Raw genomic sequence first — 18,857 nt, forward strand, 5'->3', positions numbered from 1 at the left:
TGAACAGTACAAAACAATGTCTGAGCATATTGGTTTTATTTCTAATGCATTTGCTCCTTTCATGTCCATTTCTGTGTTCACTTTCTACAAACAATTCTTCACATTCTTTTGGCATGAATTTTAAAATTTGCATAGGCAAATACTTGAAGTAAAAATGCCATGTGACCTACCTGACTAATCACAATTAAATAACGCAGATCAGACTGTGAATATCTAATATCAGATATTCAATGAAAAGGTTTGTAGTCCAGCCAAATAATTTTAAAATTTCACACAAAATGCTTGAATAATTTTGAAGAATGAGTAAATTAAAAACCACCACAGTTTGCATATGAGTATTATGTAAGCAGAGAAGATGGCTACCTGTAGAAAATAAATTATCTATTAAGTGTGTACTCAGTTGAGAGATAAAAGTCAATGGAATGTGGTTTTCAAAGCTTCCATTGTTGCCCTAACTCAGTGCCTGTTTCAGTCAGTAGGAAAAGAGTGGAGTCAATATTGAGTGCACTTGAAAATCGTACTCTCTATGGCAAACAAAAGCACTTGTAGTTTTGAGTTATACCCACAAAGGTAAGAATCAAAAATATGAAAAGTTTATTAGAGTAGGATACCAAGGACTCAGGGAGGGGCACAGCTCAGTGGTTAGAGCACTGGCCTAGTAAACCCACAGTTATGAATTCAGTCCTTCAGGGGGGCTTTTCAAGGCTGTTGAGTGGTTAGATTTGTTTCAAACAAAAAACCAGTGAGGGATGGTGATAGTTCCTGCTGTGAGTGCAGGGGACTGAACTCAAGGACCTCTCAAGGTCCCGTCCAGCTCTGTGAGATGTATATCTCCATGCTTTGGACTCCTGAATTCTACTCATGGGTCTGTCAATGACTTATTGTGCAACTTCCAGTCACTCACTTTTTTCTCCTATGCCAATGTTTATCAAGCTGCTGTGGAATTTAATTAATCATGTGCGTACAATATTTTGGCATCCTCCACTGAAGGGTGAAAGCAAAGTACAAAGTATGTGTGACCAGGGACTTCCCAGTGCCAACTGACAGAGGGCCCAGTGACACATTAAGATTACCCAGCTCTCTTGGATCTGATACTTACATACCAATTTACTGAAGAGCGTCATGAAAGGTCTCTAGTGAAAGCCTGCATTGCACTGGTCATAGCCAATGCTAAATGTGTGCATGGGCATGTAAGGAGTTTAGTGTTTACACTGAAAATTATGTTCCCTGTGCCAATGACTTGGGGCTGGTCACTAAAAATTGTTAAACAAGGCTCTTTCAGGCAAGGGAGGTTTTATCTATAAGTCTGACTAGAAGCAAATTGAGTATGGTATGGTCCATAAGGGACTCCCATTTACAATTTGAGCCAAATGCTGATGAAGGGATTGTGAAATCTTCCAGAGAAGGAGTTTACGGGAAGAAATAACACAGCAGGAGGTAATCCTCCTTACAAATGAAGACAATGGATTTTTTGACTATGGAGAAAAGCTGAAAGAGTGGCTTATTTCATGAAAAAAAATCCCTTTCTGAAAAATGCTGTTGGGCAATCGTAGGTTCTAGAATGCATGTCATGATTTTATTATAAACATAAGCCTTTGTTTCAAATACTTACATCTACTTGCTATCAATCTCTTTTCTTTTAAAATAACATATTGTTGCTTTTACTATGAACATATCTAAGTGTTGTGTATTAAGCAGAGGGATGATCCTGAGATAAAACTGGTAAGCTGGGGTGTACTATTCCTTCGGGAATAGCTGGTCTATCAGTTCTAGGACTACCCTGTGGAACAGGAGCTGGTCACTCCAGAACAATGCTTGGAGGAGTCAGGGGTTGGTGTATGCAGCATCTATCATTAACTGGTAAAGACAGAAAGCTGCTTTTGAAGGTCTTGATGTTAGTGCTTGTGTTACCAAAGGCTTGTGCTGCTGGGGAACAGCTTCATCAAACTAAAGGGCAGTAGTAGTGAGATGTCTCACAAGTCTGGGTACCCTGGAGAAAAGTGACAATATTACTGTACTTATCTGCTATTTGTGAGAGTTACTGAATTGATGTTAACAATTTTCTGGTGTTTTTACATAACTGTTTCAGTCACCCACTTTCATTTTATCCCCATTTGTCAGCCAGACAAGATTTGTCACTGTGTGGAGATATGGAAGATACTAAATACTACCAATTTTGTATTACATTCAATATATACAATGGAACTGAAACTTCCATTTTCATTAACACATGTTCCAAAACAGAATCTTTACCACCGAAAATTAAGCCAAGTTTCAACTAAAATCCTTAACAATCTGCTTATTTTATACTAATTTGTGAACAGGATATTAGATCAGGCATTAGGAGAGGAGGTTTAGTTTTGTGCCCTACTGCTTATACAGTATATCTTACTGCTTCTTATACATAACATTCCAAAATGATATCTGCAGACCTGTTAAAGTGTTTTTCATTTATCACAAATATATACATCTACTTTGCAATCCACTTTTCTTCATGGACGAGTGGCCAGAGCTCTGGATATCGCTAATATATGTAATGATACAAGAATAAATTAAAATTGTAATTTACCATTTCTTGCTTCAGAGAATTGAGAACACTCAGACTTTTCTCTTTGTCCAGAAACTACAGCTCTTTGCCAAGCCCTTGAATCTCATTTGATTATCATCCCTCCTCCTCTTTGATATCCCAATTACTTTCAAATCCAACCAAAATGCATCTGCTAACATGTTCATCCTAGACAGGACAAGCTATCTATATTACCCTGTTATTTTAATCTGTCCAGTGGCTCCTTAGTCTTCATTGCATCAAATTGAAATTTCTTGTGCTTGCCTCTTAGGCTTGGCATAACTCTACCCTACTTTATTTTCTTTTGGTTTTGCTCATTTTATGGGCTCCTGCCTCTTCCACTCCACCAGTGATTCAATCTTGATGCCATTTGTCCTTTTCTCCCACAAACCTCTATGCACCCTTTTTCATATTGCATCCTACATAAGAATCCCTTTCCTGAACTTGTCCACACGATGAGTGTGTGCCTTCAACTCAGTAGTATCTTGTGTGATTATACTCTAGTTATCCACATCAATCCTTCTCCCATATGTTCCCTACTTTTTGACTGCCTCCCTTCTGTTATTTTTGGGCTCTGATCCTGTGGATACATGGAACTAAGTTTCCTAGATTGATTCATAAGTTCTGAGGCAAGAAGGAACCAATTTTGATTACCTAGCCTGAACATCTGTATAGTACAGACCATGAATTTTGCCCAAAATAATGGCTAGAGCGGATCTTTTAGGGAAAAAAAATCCAATCTTGAGTAAAAATTGTCAGTATCCATGGTAATCCTTGGTAATTTTTTTCCAATAGTTAATTACTTTTACTCTTAAAAAGTTATTACTAGATGGAATATATCTAGATTCAACTTAAAGTTACCAAGTCTCATTATACCCTTTTCTGCTAGATTGAAGATCAAATGTGTTCCTCGTGTAGTTACTTACAGGTTGTAATCAAGTCATCCTTTCTCTTTCTTAAGCTAAATATTTTAACTCTTTGAGACTACAACTATAAGGCATGTTGTCTGATCCTTTAATCATTCTCCTGGCTCTGCTCTGAATCCTCTCCAGATTATCAACATCCTTCTTGATTTGTGGGCACCAGAACTCAATGCCACATGGCCTCAAATAGCCTTTCTACATCACACCAACTCACGATTCTCCTATTTATTCATCCCAGCATTGAATTAGCTCCTTTTTAGCCTTCAGGAGCTCATGTTCAGTTCATTATCCACCAGAACCCTTACACCTTTTTCAGAGTCGATAGAACTGTCGGCTTCATTACAGCTAATCATGTGGGTATGGTTAATCACGCGCACAACTGTTTCTGGGATCCAGCTTTCCATTTATAACCTGTTTGGAGATGGGACAGTAGCTTTAAGTCTTCTGTGAAATGCCCAGCACACATAGGAAATTATAAATTACTAAATACAATAGCTAAGAAAAAATTGCATTGTTGTATTATTTGAAAAATATTAATTAAACCCTGTTATAATGGATATTCACAAAGGTGCAACTTTAAATGAGGCTATAGTGAGACTCTGGCCCACAGGACACATGCCAAGAAACCATTGTTTGAGGATGTGTATGAAGGGTTTTCTAAGGCAACAGTGAGATTGTGTGCACTACTACCTTTTTTCCAAACTTTTATGGCAGTCTGTTGTCAGCCATAGACTTTCCATGGAATTAGTGAATCTCAAAAATTGCAGCTTGAATCCTGGATAATTAAGTAATCCACTTAGTTGAGATTTTTTTCTCTAGGTCTCATTGTGATGCTTTCTTCAAAGTGCAAAATAAAACAAAGACCTTGCCTTTAGAACATCAGATTTAATCAAAAAAAAAACAACCCTTGGATTAATAGCTTGCTTTCTCTTCTTGAGTGGCTCCATCAAAAGACTCTTGAATGTAACCTTGAAGAGGCACATGTTCACAACAGCTCAGCTCCCATTTAGGCATCTACATGAAGTGGATGGAAATGACTGGAGGGGAGAGGACAGAAATAATGGGAGCTATGCTGTGATACATACTTTCCAAAATCTGATCATACCAGTTTGACATTTGATTTTTTTTTAATAATTTCCTTGGAATCCCTTCTGCAGACCAGTGGCAGAGAAGGTAGTTCTGAGTGGAAAAAATATTTCTTTTTGCTCTTGTCTGCATTGCAATAGGGCAACCATATTTTGAAAAAAAAATCCCATCTGCTAAAGCATTTTTGTTTATAGACTATTAGAACAGCACCTGACTGGTGTGTATTCTTGATCTTTGACTCTGAGCTAGTGTTTTTGGATTTATGAGAAAATTTCTCAATTACCCTTCACTAGGCATTGTGGAAAAAAATGTACCAACAGTCTGTGTCACTCTCCTCCAGTGAAGAGGCCCTCTAACAGAAAATGTTTCAGGAGGGTGGGGTTAGAGCAGCACAATTTATGTGCAATCTCTTTTATAGCCAGGGCCATTGGGGAATGTACAGAGCCATCATTTTACTGTTGCAGCCTCCATTGTTGGCTTTCTGACACCTGTGGCAGAGACTAAAACTGACCTCTCTGTCAAAAGCCTCAGGGGAAGACAGCACTGGAAAGTCTGCCATCCCGGAAACAGAGGTGGATTCTCCCCTGGGAATGGTGGCCTTCACTGGTGCAGAGGGTGGAATTTGCATTTCCTTGCATCAGCAGGTGAGTGTGATATAAGCCCATCTGACTTAAGTGATAAAACAGCCAGAACTTAAAAAAGCCTTCCAGTTAGAAAAAACTTGAAAGTCAACCAATTAGATATGAATCCACAGCCTGTTGCTGAACAAAGACCTCCTGTTCTACCTACAGTCAATAACCACACAAGTCAATGATAAACCAGAGTTCATACAGATAGCAAAGTGCTTTTTGTCGTACTCAGGAAAAATATTCCCCAAATCCTGGGATAAAGAAGCTCCTCCCTGATGAAAGGGGAAGTTCTTAAAAAGTTTTCTTTGGCTTGGCTGCTTCAAGGTTTCCTGCATTTATGATTGATTTAGGGGCACCCAAGAGTGCAATCAAATGAGCCAACAGGCTTCTTTAGCAAGGGGGACAGGGTGGTTCCATGCTCCTGCAAGGGACAGGGCGCCTTGGGAAGAACAGGTGAGGCCAGAGCAGACAACCCTGTGTGTCCCCCAACCCCACCACTCCTCTACCCCCCGTGCTACTCATGGCTCAGCAGTGTGCCACACAGGATTCCAGTGGTGATTTAAAGGACACGAGGCTCCACTCACCACCATTACTGCAGTGGAACCCAGCCCCTTTGAATCGCTGGGCCTCAGGGCAACCCACCTCATGGTGGGCCTGAAAGCAATGGAGAGGTTTCAATAAGAAAAGAGAGAGGATGGGAACAACAAGAAGTCCTGTGGCATCTTATAGACTAATGGGTATTTTGGAGCATAAGCTTTCGTGGGCAAAGACCCACTTCATCAGATGCATGAGTGGGGGTGTGGGGGTGTTCAGAGGAGTATTTAAAGAGCGGAGTCCCAGTAAAAGGGAGGGCCAGAGCTGACAAGGTCTATTCAGTCAAGGTGGAAATGGCTCATTATTAGTAGGATACATCAAGAGAGGAGAAGAAACAAGTCAGGTCTGTCAGGAGAGATGTGACCCATTGTCAGGTTCTAATGGGGAGGTGTGAACTTCCAGAGAAGAGAAACTACTTTAGTAAGGGGCCCGCCACTCCCAGTCTCTGGTTAATCCTTGGTTGATTGAGTCAAATTTGCAAATGAATTGCAGCTCAGAGATTTCTCTCTCCATTTTATTTTTGAAACTTTTTGTTGTAGGACTGCTACTTTTGAATCTGTTACTGAGTGTCCAGAATCCAGCCGAGCTCTGGGAACATTAAGCTTTTTCTAGTTTGGGGAAATTTATTTTGCACCTTAGTTAGAGACTGTGATCATCAGGGAGTAAAGATGGTGATGGGTTCCTCAGGGCTTCATGTGCAATGCAGAATCCCCCCTCAAGGGGATTTTGGGGGAAAGTCATCCGAGAATTCCTTTCACTGCTGTTTTAGTTGACCTCAGGCTTACACGACATCCGAGTTCTTAGCTCAGAATATTTTTTAAAAGAAGTGCAAGCTGTAATTTAAATGTATTGTACTTTGCTCTTAATTTAAAGCAAAGGGCTGCAAACATTCATGACTATAACAATATTAAAGCAGCAATAATGAATCAAGTCCCATCAGACTACTATAGACCTCAAACCTGATATGTCAATATAAGTATTTTTAAGTATGTTTATTAAACATTAAAAAAAAGCAAAAAATAACAACAACAACAACTCCAAGCCAACATGGATTTGAGCACTATAGTCTTTGCACATACCCTAGGAAAATGAAGGCCATTTACTTTACAGTTCTTTATTCACTGATAACCTCTCCATTCATTTAAGAAGCAGAATTAATTCCACAGGAAGAAGGTCCATTCATTGCTTTTTAAGCTGAATAAGAATGGCTGTAAAGAGAGGAAATCAAAAGACTCTGCCACTGGAAGATGTTAAAAATAGTTTGGATAATCACTTGTAAGTGTACTGTAGGTATTCAATTGCAGTAAAATGGATTACATGACCCAACTGGGCAAGTGAATCCACATATTGCCCTGTGCTAGTGTGGCAATATGAGATGACCTAATGATTCTTCTCCCATATATTTTCAGGATTTTGTATATATACAAAACCTGAATGGCAGATAATATTAACTGGTAATTAAAATCAATACAGTCAAAATTAGAGCTAACATACAAATTGTGGTATATGTATTTGGAAATCAGTAAATGGCCCATTGTTTCTGCAACACCTAAAATACCAGTGCAGTTAGATCCCGAGTTAATGTGTCATGCTCCTGGAACTCTGAATTTCGCTGGGTCTGTCAGTTTAAACAAAGGCTTCATGTTCTTTGAAGCACAGCTATTTGTATTCCATAGAAATACATCTGGACTGGTTTTCAATCACTCCACCCAAATAAAATGTTTACCTGGGCTCAATAATCTGATTCCTGTACATGGTAAAAGTTTTAAAAGCCAACAGCTTCTTTTTAGACCAAAGTTTGGGTTTTCTGTGTACTTACTGAAATCTAATACATTAGCCCTGACTCTGAGTAGACTTATTAAATGTCTTGGGTCTAGAGTTTAAATTACAGCTAAATTGTTGTAGGCTAACTACATTCCAGTTCTCATCCACAAATCCCAGGTCATGTAAGCAGAAGAAATCTCAGCATTATCACACACAGGACCCTGTGGGAATATTTTTATTTGATTTTGATTTACAGGACTTCACACCTGTGTGTGCTTTGTATTCAAATAAATAGGAAATAATACAAACTGACCTCTAGAATCTCCACTACATCGCATCAGACGAAGCAGGTCTTTGCCCACAAAAGCTTATGCTCCAAAATATGTTAATCTAAAAGGTGCCACAGGGCTTCTCATTGTTTTTGCAGATACTAACACTGCTACTCTGATACAAATCCGACCTGGTGCATTTTACCTGTTTTTGCTGTGACACCATGAGTTCTGCAGGGTTCAGAGGCAAACCTATCAATTGGCACAAGTTGGCTGGAAGAGGTTTTGAAACACAGCAAACCTTTTAATGAACCTGGGCAGAATTTCAAGCTAGTAACAAAACCTGTCTGTTTTCAGTGGTTTCAAGTTTTGCTGAAATCATTCTGTGACACCCCTAAGTATAACTTGCTATGCAAAGAGCTAAACACACCTCACTAACCAAATTCACAGTTAAATATTGGGGCAGGGGTGGGGGGAGAGAATTTACCCATAATTTCAAATCTTGTTTAAAAAGCCTAATCCTGTGCCCATTTGAGTTAATAGCAAAACTCCCCCTTGCATTCAGTAGTGAAGGATCAGGATTTTACTGCACAGCATACACCAAGTCTGGATCTGCTAAGGAACTACATTTCTGCCCTGGCAGAGTCTTATTAAAGTCCGGGGACAGCATGTGGGAGAAAGGCTCAGGCCCACACAGTACATAAGGAGATCATGGAGTAGCTGGTTTATTCAATGCCAATACAGTTAGGCAATACTTACTGGCCTTTCAAGCGATCTGTGTTGCCAGAGAGGGAGTGTATACCGTCCCCTTTCCCCATGATAACGGCAAATACTCAACTGGCTCCAAAACGTGTGCAGTTTGCATCTAAGGGTTGCATTGTAATAACACCCACCTCCCTCCAGTCCGGTATTTATAGTTCAAAAATCAGGAGAAACTCCAGCCAAAGCAAGTCGCTGGGGTTGTGGGGGGAACTCCATCTACCCCGGGGCTAACATGATGCCGGCGTTACACCACTCTACGCGAGTCTGCGATCCAGCCTCCTGCTCCCGGGGCTGGAGAAGACAGCCAAGCGCCGCAGCCCGAGCCAGAAGCGCTCCCCACCGCTGAAACTGCCCCGGCTGCCCGGGAGAGGCGGCGGCTAGATGACCGAGGCCGGGCCCCGGCGGCTCCCGCAGCAGCTGGTGCGCCCGTGGCCGGCAGCCAGGCTGCAGGTCCGCGCGCGTGCAGCAGGAGGCGCTAGCGGGCCCCGCTCCGGCGGCGCCTGGGCTCGGGGCCGGAGTCCCACATCCCCCTGCCCAGCGCCGGGAAGCTCCTCCCTCCCCTTGCGCCGCGCGCCGCCAAAGTAACTCCGGAGTTGCGGGAGCAGCCGCCGCCGAGCGTGCACGCGGCGGGCCGGGGCTGCCCGAGGGGTGGGTCGGGGGCGGGCCCGAGGGCCGCGGCGGCTGCAGCGGGTTCCCGGCGAGTCCTGCCCGCGGACCGGCGCCAGCCCGCCGCTCTGCCCCAAACTTCTCCAAACTCGCCATGGAGCCGGGAGCCGCCGCCTGGCTGCCGCTGCTCGTGCTGCTGGCCTGGCCCTCGCCCGCCCTGCTCCGAGCCCAGTTCGCCGCAGGTAAGCGCCCCGCGGCCGGTGCCCTGGGCAAAGCGCCCGCGCTGCCCCCCGCCAGGATGGGGGGAGGGAGTGAGGGTCCCGCCCCCGGCGAGCTGGAGCCCAGGTAAGGAGGCGTCCCGGGCAGGCGCTTGCCTTCGGCGTCCAGTTCCGGGCAGAGCTGCAGGCGGTCGCCGGGCTGCGGCGCTCGGGAGCGGGCACTGACTCGGGGCTATCGCCGCGGGGCCTCCAGTTCCCGATCTCCCGGGCTGCGTGCGGCTGCCGGGGGCGCAGACAGCACCGGGGGGGCCCAGGCGGCGGGGGGTATTTCGCTGTCTTGTAAAGTCCCTGCCGAGCCGCGAGCCGCTTCCCCAGGTAGCGCTGTGCCCGAGCCGCCGCTGCTCCCATTGTTCGCGTAACTTTCTCCTCTGGGGCGGCTGGGGGGGAAAGGGTCCATGTGTCGGGTGTCGCTAGGGGCTGTGGCCGTCCCGGCTCCTTTTCTAACCCCAGCGGGGGAGCTGGGCAGCCCGGAGCGCCCTGCCGCGGGGCGGGCCTGGCCAGCGCCTCTAGCTGAAGAGGTGTGGTTGGGAACTGGGGGGGTGGGGGGAAGAACCCCGCTGCGACTCTGGGGTACCAGGAGGGGCGGCAGGGGCGGGTTGGCTGGGGGGCGGCGAGCCCTGCTCTAACCTAGCCGGTAACCCCCCCCCACCCGAGTTTTCTCCAAGGGGCGGGGGGGGGGCTGGTGAAGCACATGGGGCCATCGCGGTCTGCTTGTCCTCAGCTAACCAGCTTTTCCCCCTTGCCTGGGAGTCGCCCGTGTGCGCCGGGCCAACTTTCTGAAGCGGTGCCGGGGCCGCTGGCTTGGTGTGCGGCGCCGTGCGGCGCGCGCCGTTTCCCTGGTAAATATCAGGCGGGGTCTGGGGCGCGTTCGGCTGCCAGACTCTGAACTTTCCTGGCCACGCTCACACCTTCCCATGTCAGCACTGACCGGTGACTTCCGCTCGGGGTTGCTTCGTTCGCTTTTGCAGGAGGCCGCAGAGGTCGTCCGAGCGAGGAGTCCCTGCAAGAGTTTATATTCCAGGCGAGAGTGTAGATGTTTGCGGGTCTCCGGAAAACTGATGCAAATTTCCAGCCCCACAGGGAAAGCAGGTGGGGATTGCCCAGGTTAACAAACAAAACACCGAAAAGGAGCTGCAAGTAGAGGGGGGTCCCAACTAGGGCATTTCCAGTGGCTCAAAATGAGAGGTAAATATTCAGGTGGCCGCACATGCACGGTGTGGAGTGCAGTCATGCAAAGATGATGAAATGCAGCAAACAGAATAAAAGACGTTCTGACCATGCTAGACAAGGAGTGATATATTTGGAATGCAAGTGTTTTGTTTAGTGTTGGGTCACAGCATATTTTTTAATTTGTTTGTAGTAAACATTCTGAATTCATCTTGTAGTAATAGAGAGGTACCTGTTAGTCTATTCTAACAAAACAAACCAGCCCTCATATGGCACTTCAAAGGCTAACAAAATAATTGACTAGGTGCTGAGCTTCTGTGGGGCAGACCCACTTCTTCAGATCTGGAGATATCTCCAGATCTGCCACTTCCTCAGACACCTCCAGATCTGAGGAAGAGGGTCTGCCCCACAAAAAGCTCTTCACCTAATCAATTATTTTGTAAATCTTTCCTGTAGGATGGAAATCACTTTTTGGTCTGTCTGCCTCATGTGATGCATTACATGCAAGAATAGTACAGAAGACTGTTTTTTTCTCTTTCCTTGTCACCTGTCTCCATTTGTCTGCAGAAATTAGACATTTGAGTCCCATCCTATTGGGACCTTATTTTGTTGATTGAAAATTCCAGCTGGAACATTGCTATGATTGAAGGTATCTGTATTCATGAGACTTTGAGATGCTGTTGCCATTATAGCTGAAGTGTAAAATTTTAATTGTGGGAGAAAGGTGTTACTCTGTTCCTCTGAATACATTTCTTCCTCTTTGCTAAAACATTTGAACCTTGTAGTTGTCTTTTAATCAAGAAAGATAAGGTGAAGATGGAAGTTAGGACACATAAGTGGTGCATACCAGACAGGTGCCTGACTTGGGGGTGTATAATAATTTCATGCATGCATATAGCAATTGTAAGCAAAGGTAAACATTTAATGTATTGTGTGGTAAAGTTCTTCAGAGGGGAAAAGGAAAGAAGAGTGTTGAATATGCAGTCCTTGTTTTTTCCTGTATTTGAAGGTTTTAGAAATTATTATGCTAAAACAGAAAATATCTTCATGTATGCATAATACTGTATGCTAATTTGGCTATGGCCATATGAAATTGCAGTGACTTGACGGTGCTGTATCAATGTACTATGTAGACTTCTATTTCAGGATCCTTGCATTCACAAGCTTGTATATTTACATAGAAGTGTGGTCACTTGTGTATTCTAGGCTTTCATGATATGTCTTGTCTTAGAATGTGACTTAAAATCCTTTTCATATTTAACAGAGACAACAAAAAGTTGTATCACTACCTTAGAATGTATAGAGCCGAGAAGGGAATGTAGGATTCTCCTTGTAGGTAAAGCCTGAATGAGTTGAAGAACCACCTCTGTAGAAAGACATGGGATTAATGTATGTCACATCCTGAGTGTTTCAGTATCTAATGCCTTGAGTTTCTAGTGCAAGTATGAGAAGTGCTGATTAGAGCTCCATCAATTAAAAGCATGCTCAGTGAGACTTTTAAAGGTTAGAAGAAAAATAGCATCAGCTACAAAATATGGAATGTTAAGGTTCTGTGTTATACATCATAATCTAGATGCTTGAGATTGGAAAGACCTGTTAAATCACCTTGTCCATCTACCACCTGCCAGTGTAGAGTTGTTCTCTAGTGTGTATTTCCTGATGTTTAGTCTAATTTTGAATGTCTCAGACTTTGTAAAACTCTATAAACCTATTTGTTTCCTTTCAAAAGGCAGTCCCCAAAGACCTTTAATTATTTCTCTTTCTCTGCATTCCCTTCAGTTTGTTGACATCTCTCTTGTATCAAGGTGTTCAAAAGTATATTCTGTACACAAGGTAAGGGTATGTATGTGTGCCATACCGAAAGGAAATTTCTCTGTAGCCCATGATGAGATGTCTGTGTGCAGGTAGCCAAAGACACATCCACTTAGCTGCCTTTTGGCACCCTGAAGTTTTGAGCAGCATTACTGCTGTCTGAATATATTCATTGGACTGATTCTTGCTCCCCCTCCCTGTGTATTAGCCTGCTGTTTTCCAAGTTAAAGCTCATTCTAATTTCACTCCAGCTTCCTTTGTATTTATATTCATATGCTCAGTCTCATAAGAATTTAGAACAAAGTTACTATTCATCCTTGCTTCCGGATCATTAATAAAGATGTTGACTCAATTTGGTTCTGCTACCAGTATATGCTGCACCCCACTGACACCTCTACAACATATCATATTATTTTCTTTTGTTTTCTGAGTCCTTCACACAGTTTTCAATTTAGGAACAGTGGCCAGATACAAGACAGTTTAACTTAATATTCAGGTTGGATTGTGTGATGTGCTGTATTACAGGGCTGGCCAAACTGTGGCTCACAATCTTGTTAAAAGCAGACTTCCCTCCCTGTGTATTCTCTGAAAGCACATGGGAGGATGATAAGGTGGCACAAATTAAAGAGAAATGCAGGAAAAAATGAGAACAGCAATGAGGAAAGGGGGTGGGGGGTGGGAAAACCAACCCCAACACAATACGATGGATTTTGAAAGGAGATAGCCACAGATGGAAATTTTCTCTGGCATGTAATCCTCAACACCATCATATGCAGATGACACATGGTAGGTGTCTATTTTTTTCCCCACTGTGCAGTCAGAAGTATTTTTAATAACTCCTGCCTCTTAGTGTGTTCCTTTATGCTTTTGCTTCTTTCTATACTTAGTTTTTAGGCTGTAATGGGAGGTGGCGCTTCAGCTTGGCATGTGCCTGTCATACACTGGGTGACAACATCCTGGCAGCGCCTGAAATTCACAGAAGTCTAGCTACTTCGTATACAGCATGTTTTTTAATATTTTTTGGCGTTCAATAAGGAATTGATCAGTTTTGCAATTTGTTCATTATAAATAACAGCATTAAGCACCATTTAAATAATAGCAGTTGAACTTTTTGGAAAAAAACTGAAAAAAATTACTCTCCCTCATCTAGCTTAAATAGCAATATTGTAATTATATAACCTGTGATGATGTTCATTACAACAGTTTATCATTTTATTTTGTGTTCAATACAAGGTATTAAGCTAAAATCCCTAGAGATGGATCAGCCTTAGATGCCTAAAGGTATGACATTTAAAATTTTAATCTCACAGAACATGTTTTTATTGAGGAATAATTAAAATAATTTAAAAATAAGTAATTGTATTTTAAAGGGTTAAGTGCTTGTAAATTGTATTGTATAAAGTATATTATAATTTGAAGTAATGGTCCTGCAAACTATGCATGCTTTAGTCTCTACATACTGGCGCTAAATGAATAAGGGCTAAATGTGTAAGGACCTTGATTATTATGTTTGTTTAAAATTTAGTAGAATTAATTTCTCAAAGAAAGAACCCTACTGTTGTCAAAATCTGATATTGTAGAGTAACACACGTGCTATTTCTTTTTTAAGGAATCTGTAATCTAAGAGATACCCTTGATGCAGAGAAGCATATCAGAATCTTTAGCCAGGCTGACTGAAATGAGAGAGTTTCAAAAACCATTTTAATTCCTCATCTAATATTTTTAAAAAATATTTGGTAAATACCTAAACTTTTTCAACTAATCAGATAATTATGAAATATTAACTGAGTGACCCCTCTAATGTGAAAGTAACTAAAGTCTGGTTGGTATTTTCTCACTGATCAGGTTGAAATTTGTGTGCAGTAGACACACGTGTTTTTACATCCCCCCACCGCCACCCATCTCATCGAACTGGAAGGGACCTCAGGATGTCATTGAGTTCAGTCCCCTGCCCTCTTGGCAGGAACAAGCACCATCCCTTACAGTTTTTTTTTTAATCTGTCTGCCCCAGACCCTTAAATGGTCTCCTCAGGAATTGAACTCACAAATGTGGGTTTACAAGGCCAATACTCAAACCGTGTGTGTGTGTTTGTGTGTACATAGTCTATATATGTGTGTAATATTTTAAAATAACCTTGGATTAAAAAAAAAAAATTAAAAGCCTGACAAGCTTCATAGGTGGGTGATGGGTGGAGATAGGTGAAGCCATGTTGTCACGGAATATATTTGCATTCTCCCTTGTATGTTGGTATCTCTTGTATGTGGCCTTGTTAATTCAAGGCCCCAGTCTTGCATAAATATTTGCAGTAGGGGGCCTAAATTAATGGACAAACTATTTAAAATTATGAGATGTGGATTAAGTTCTAGAGGCCAATATGTGTTAACCAGACATTAGTGATAGTTACTGAGTAGCTTGCAGCTATTAAAAATTTAAAAACTTAGCTATCCTCTGAAATAATAGCAATTCTGTACTGTTTGTGGTGCATGTTTTTTCATTAGCAAAAATATGTAATTTGAACTGGCGGAAAGGCAGAAAATGAGGCATATAATATTAAAGAAGAATTTTGGTTGTAAACCTTATAGCAGAAATTGTATTTCATTGAGCAAATATAGCACCCAAAACATTTTGTTGCCTGTATTTTGTACACCTTGTTTGGCCATGAACTGCGGGGTGTTGGAGAACTTTTTTCTGTTATTGGTAATTCAGGCTAATGTGTATGTGACTTGGAAGCATTCCTATTAAAATGCTGTTGAAATAATAAATAATAAAAATAATAATAATAAGCTATTTATACAAATGCCTGAGAATAAAAACATGTTGCAGCTGGGGTTACCAGTTTTGGTTGAACGTATTCCTAGAGTTTTTATCACATGACAGTCTTTTAATTCCTCGAGGTTCCAAGACAAACCTGGAGGGCTGGCAGCCTTAGCTGCAGTGTATCCTAAAATAATAGGCTATTAGGTTTGCACAGCAGCAATATTGTGTTAGAGAACAAAGTTTATAGTTCTAGTTAAACAATACCCCTGCCCCAGGCTGCTTGTGGAAGTTATTTTTAATCTTGTCTTTGTGTGGGTGCTGAGCAGTTCAGTTAGACTCTTCAAATAATTTTTTGAATTGTGGAAGGTAAAGTCACAGATGACCATAGTGAGGATTGTTGACACAAAGGAGTTCCATTTGCTTTGTTTAGCACTTGGCAGGTAGTTACGCAAGTTGGTTTCTTTCCTTTGTTCAGAGTAGGGAATGGGGTGGGGAAATCCATGGTAAAAGTTTAGGGCACTCACACTATGGATTCTTTTGTAGCTGAAGTAACAGTGCTGTTTTCTTGTTGTGTTCTGCCTTTTATTCTCGAAATTTATTTCCACAAAAACTCCAGGTATACTTTTTTTCTCAAGGAATCTGGTATGTGTGTTTAAATGATCCATTTGCTTTGCTGTGTGTCTTTTCACAGCCAAATCCCTGCCTGTGAGTCAACATTTTGTCTTACTTGCAACAGTTCACCATCAGTTTTAAAATATTGAATAGATTAAAAGGTACTGGTTGACAGAGACAAACTAAAACAAGAAAATTCAGTTAAGAACTACTTGACTTCCACGTGGGTAGCAATACACAGCTGAGAACCCACTGAGGTGGTGGATGCTTAGCTCAGTATGGGCAACCAAGACTAGTGAATGGGCCACATGAGTGGCCCTTCTTCATCTTAATGGGCTGCATGATTGGCAGTGGTGGGCAACCTGTGGCCCACTGGGATTCCACCTGTGGCCCTTGCATCCCCTCTCAACCCTCTGGTCCCATACTTCTCACATATTGGAGTCCCGTACTTTCTGCTCCTCCCTTCCACCAGCACTTTTTGAGTGTCACAAATCCGCTGATTCACAGTGGCTACGTCTACATTTACAAAAAACTTCGAAATGGCCATATCAAAGAATACCAATGAGGTGCTGAAATGAATATTCAGCGCCTCATTAGCATGCCGCTGGCTATGGCACTTCAAAAGTGCCGTGGTTCGCTTGCCCATGGCTTGTCTACACGGGGGTCCTTTTCAAAAGGACCCCGCCTATATCAAAATCTCCTTGTTCCTATCAGCTGATAGAAATAAGGGGATTTCGATGTTGGCAGGGTCCTTTTGAAAAGGACCACTGGGCAGGCAAGTTGGGGGTGAGCACGTCATTTCAGCACCTCATTAGTATTCTTCAGTGTGGCCATTAGCATGGCTATTTCAAAGATTTTTGTAAGTGTAGACACAGCCAGTCTGTCTCTCATCCTCTCCCTCTCTCCCTCACTTCCTCCCAGAGCCTAAGCAGATGTGAACGACTGATTTGCAGTATTCAAGCTCTGGGAGGGATGGGGAGGAGCATGGACAGAGTGAGAATCAGCAGGTTCATGGTTCTTTGCAAGTGCTGGGAGGAATAGGGAGTGTGGGATTCCAGTGCCCCAGTGGGGGTGGAGGGCAGACAGGTGCAAAGGCCGCAGGTGGAACCCCAGTGAACAGCCTGTTGCCTGAGAGCCACAGGTTTCCCACCACTGCCTAAGCACCATGTATTTAATTGCAACCTGATTTGACCCAAACTATTTAATTCTGGTTCTGGCCTATTTGCAGAACTGGGACCTGCCAATAACTTAGTGACACATTAACTGTGGTTACATTACATTCCCCTTTGGGAAGGGGAAAGCAAATGCGGCCAATCAAATGCAAATGAGGCTCTGAACTGCATATCACATGCTTCATTTGCATAATTGTGGACACTTGCTGTTCTGGAAGTGCTGTGGGGTTCATTCGAAAGGAAACCCTGCTTTCGAAAGTACCCTTCCTGATAATTTTCAGGAAAGAATGCTTTCAAAAGCAGGGTTTCCTTTCAAATGAACCCTGCTTACACTGCTTGTTTTTTTTTCCCTGAAAACAGCACTTCTGGGACAGTAAAAAACCACTGTTATGCAAATGAGGCACACAATATGTAAATCAGTACCTCATTTGCATTTTTGATCAGCTGCTTATGCATTCCCCTTCTGAAAGGGGAATGTGGTGTAGCCGTAGCCGCAGCCCCAAGTAAGAAATATGTGTATTTTATGAATGATTTCTCATTTCAGTAACTTCCGTGCCAAAGTTAGTCTTAGTTTGACTGTCGTGTTTTAAAGTAAACCAAATACATCAAACTTTCCAGAATCAGTGAGAGTCTTTGTTCAGCAAAATAAAGAAAAAAAACTTCAATATTTTAGACTCAAAGTACACCTCAAAGATTGTTTTTTGGGAATACCCATTAGTTTGTACACTTAAACATTGTTTTAAATCTCATCTGACAAAGACAGAATATATTGATTTACAGCTTTTCTGCGTGCCTTGAGAGAGAATTTTTAAAATGAATTTGGCTGACATTATGCTATGGCACTGCTTATTGATGCAGCCCTAACAGGATTTTTGCAGAAAGTATTTGAGTGACACATTTATGGGATTATTATACTATTGAGCTTAGATCTGAGTTTGCTATCATGTGCCAATAGTTTTTACAGTAAACTTTCATATCTGGGGGTCTGTTATCCCGAACTGTCAAGTAACTTGCATTTTACCCATGATTAAGTAAATTATGTAAATACATAATACAAATAAATACTAATAAATATTGTAAATACAATACTGCTGTTGTTGGTAAAGTACTCTGCATACTTTTTTCTTTGTTTCTTAATATCTAATCATGTTTTTCCTTAGTGTTACGCATTGCTAGGTATACCTCTTTATTGCCCAGAACATTTGACTGTCTGGCAACTTCCTGTCCTGGGGCTGCTGGATACATAACAGTTTACTGCAGTAAGTGGTTAGGCTACAGGGTTAAGCCCTTAAAGTTATTAGTTGGTAAGCATGTGGTTTAATACTGCTGAAATTCCCAGAGAAATCATACATTAATTGAAAAATGTAATATTTCTCGCTCTCCCAACTCTCTCTCTTTGTTGGGTACTTAGAATTTTGAATTCGGCTTACATTTTAAAGCCAGATTTTCTTTTTTTTTCCTATAATTAAATTGTGACATATTTTTACTGTATACTGAATACCATATTTACATTGAGTAGTAGGCTCTGTGTGTGTGTGTGTGCGCGTGTACACATACACTCCCTTTCTGTAATGACAAAGTGAAACCATACTGCTGGCTTTGAAGATAACTAACTGGCGGAGTAAAATACCATGACAAAACAAATTAGATTCTAATTAAAATAACTTCTAACAGCTTCTGATAAATTATGTCCTTTGTGGAGTGGAAACATTTGATTTTACAAAGTTGTAGGTTTTAACTATGATTAGTGCTAAGTAGCATTTCCATGCTTTCATTTTTCTATATCAAAACAAAAAAGCAGTCAAGTAGCACTTTAAAGGCTAACAAAGTAGTTTAGTAGGTGAGCTTTCGTGGGACAG

General features: G+C 42.0%; 1 protein-coding gene across 4 annotated transcripts in view; it reads left to right on the forward strand.

Annotated features, from left to right (window-relative positions):
* The first annotated feature begins 9,205 nt into the window (after positions 1 to 9,205).
* Positions 9,206 to 18,857, forward strand: part of PTPRK (protein tyrosine phosphatase receptor type K) — a 635,931-nt gene continuing 626,279 nt past the window's right edge. For all 4 annotated transcript variants that reach the window (XM_074990593.1, XM_074990595.1, XM_074990594.1 and 1 more), the window contains exon 1: positions 9,206 to 9,441. In XM_074990593.1, the coding sequence (XP_074846694.1) occupies positions 9,354 to 9,441 (88 nt within the window). In that variant the 5' untranslated portion in view covers positions 9,206 to 9,353. The remainder of the gene's footprint in view (positions 9,442 to 18,857) is intronic.

Source organism: Carettochelys insculpta, chromosome 3, assembly GCF_033958435.1.
Source record: "Carettochelys insculpta isolate YL-2023 chromosome 3, ASM3395843v1, whole genome shotgun sequence".
NCBI lineage: Eukaryota > Metazoa > Chordata > Testudines > Carettochelyidae > Carettochelys > Carettochelys insculpta.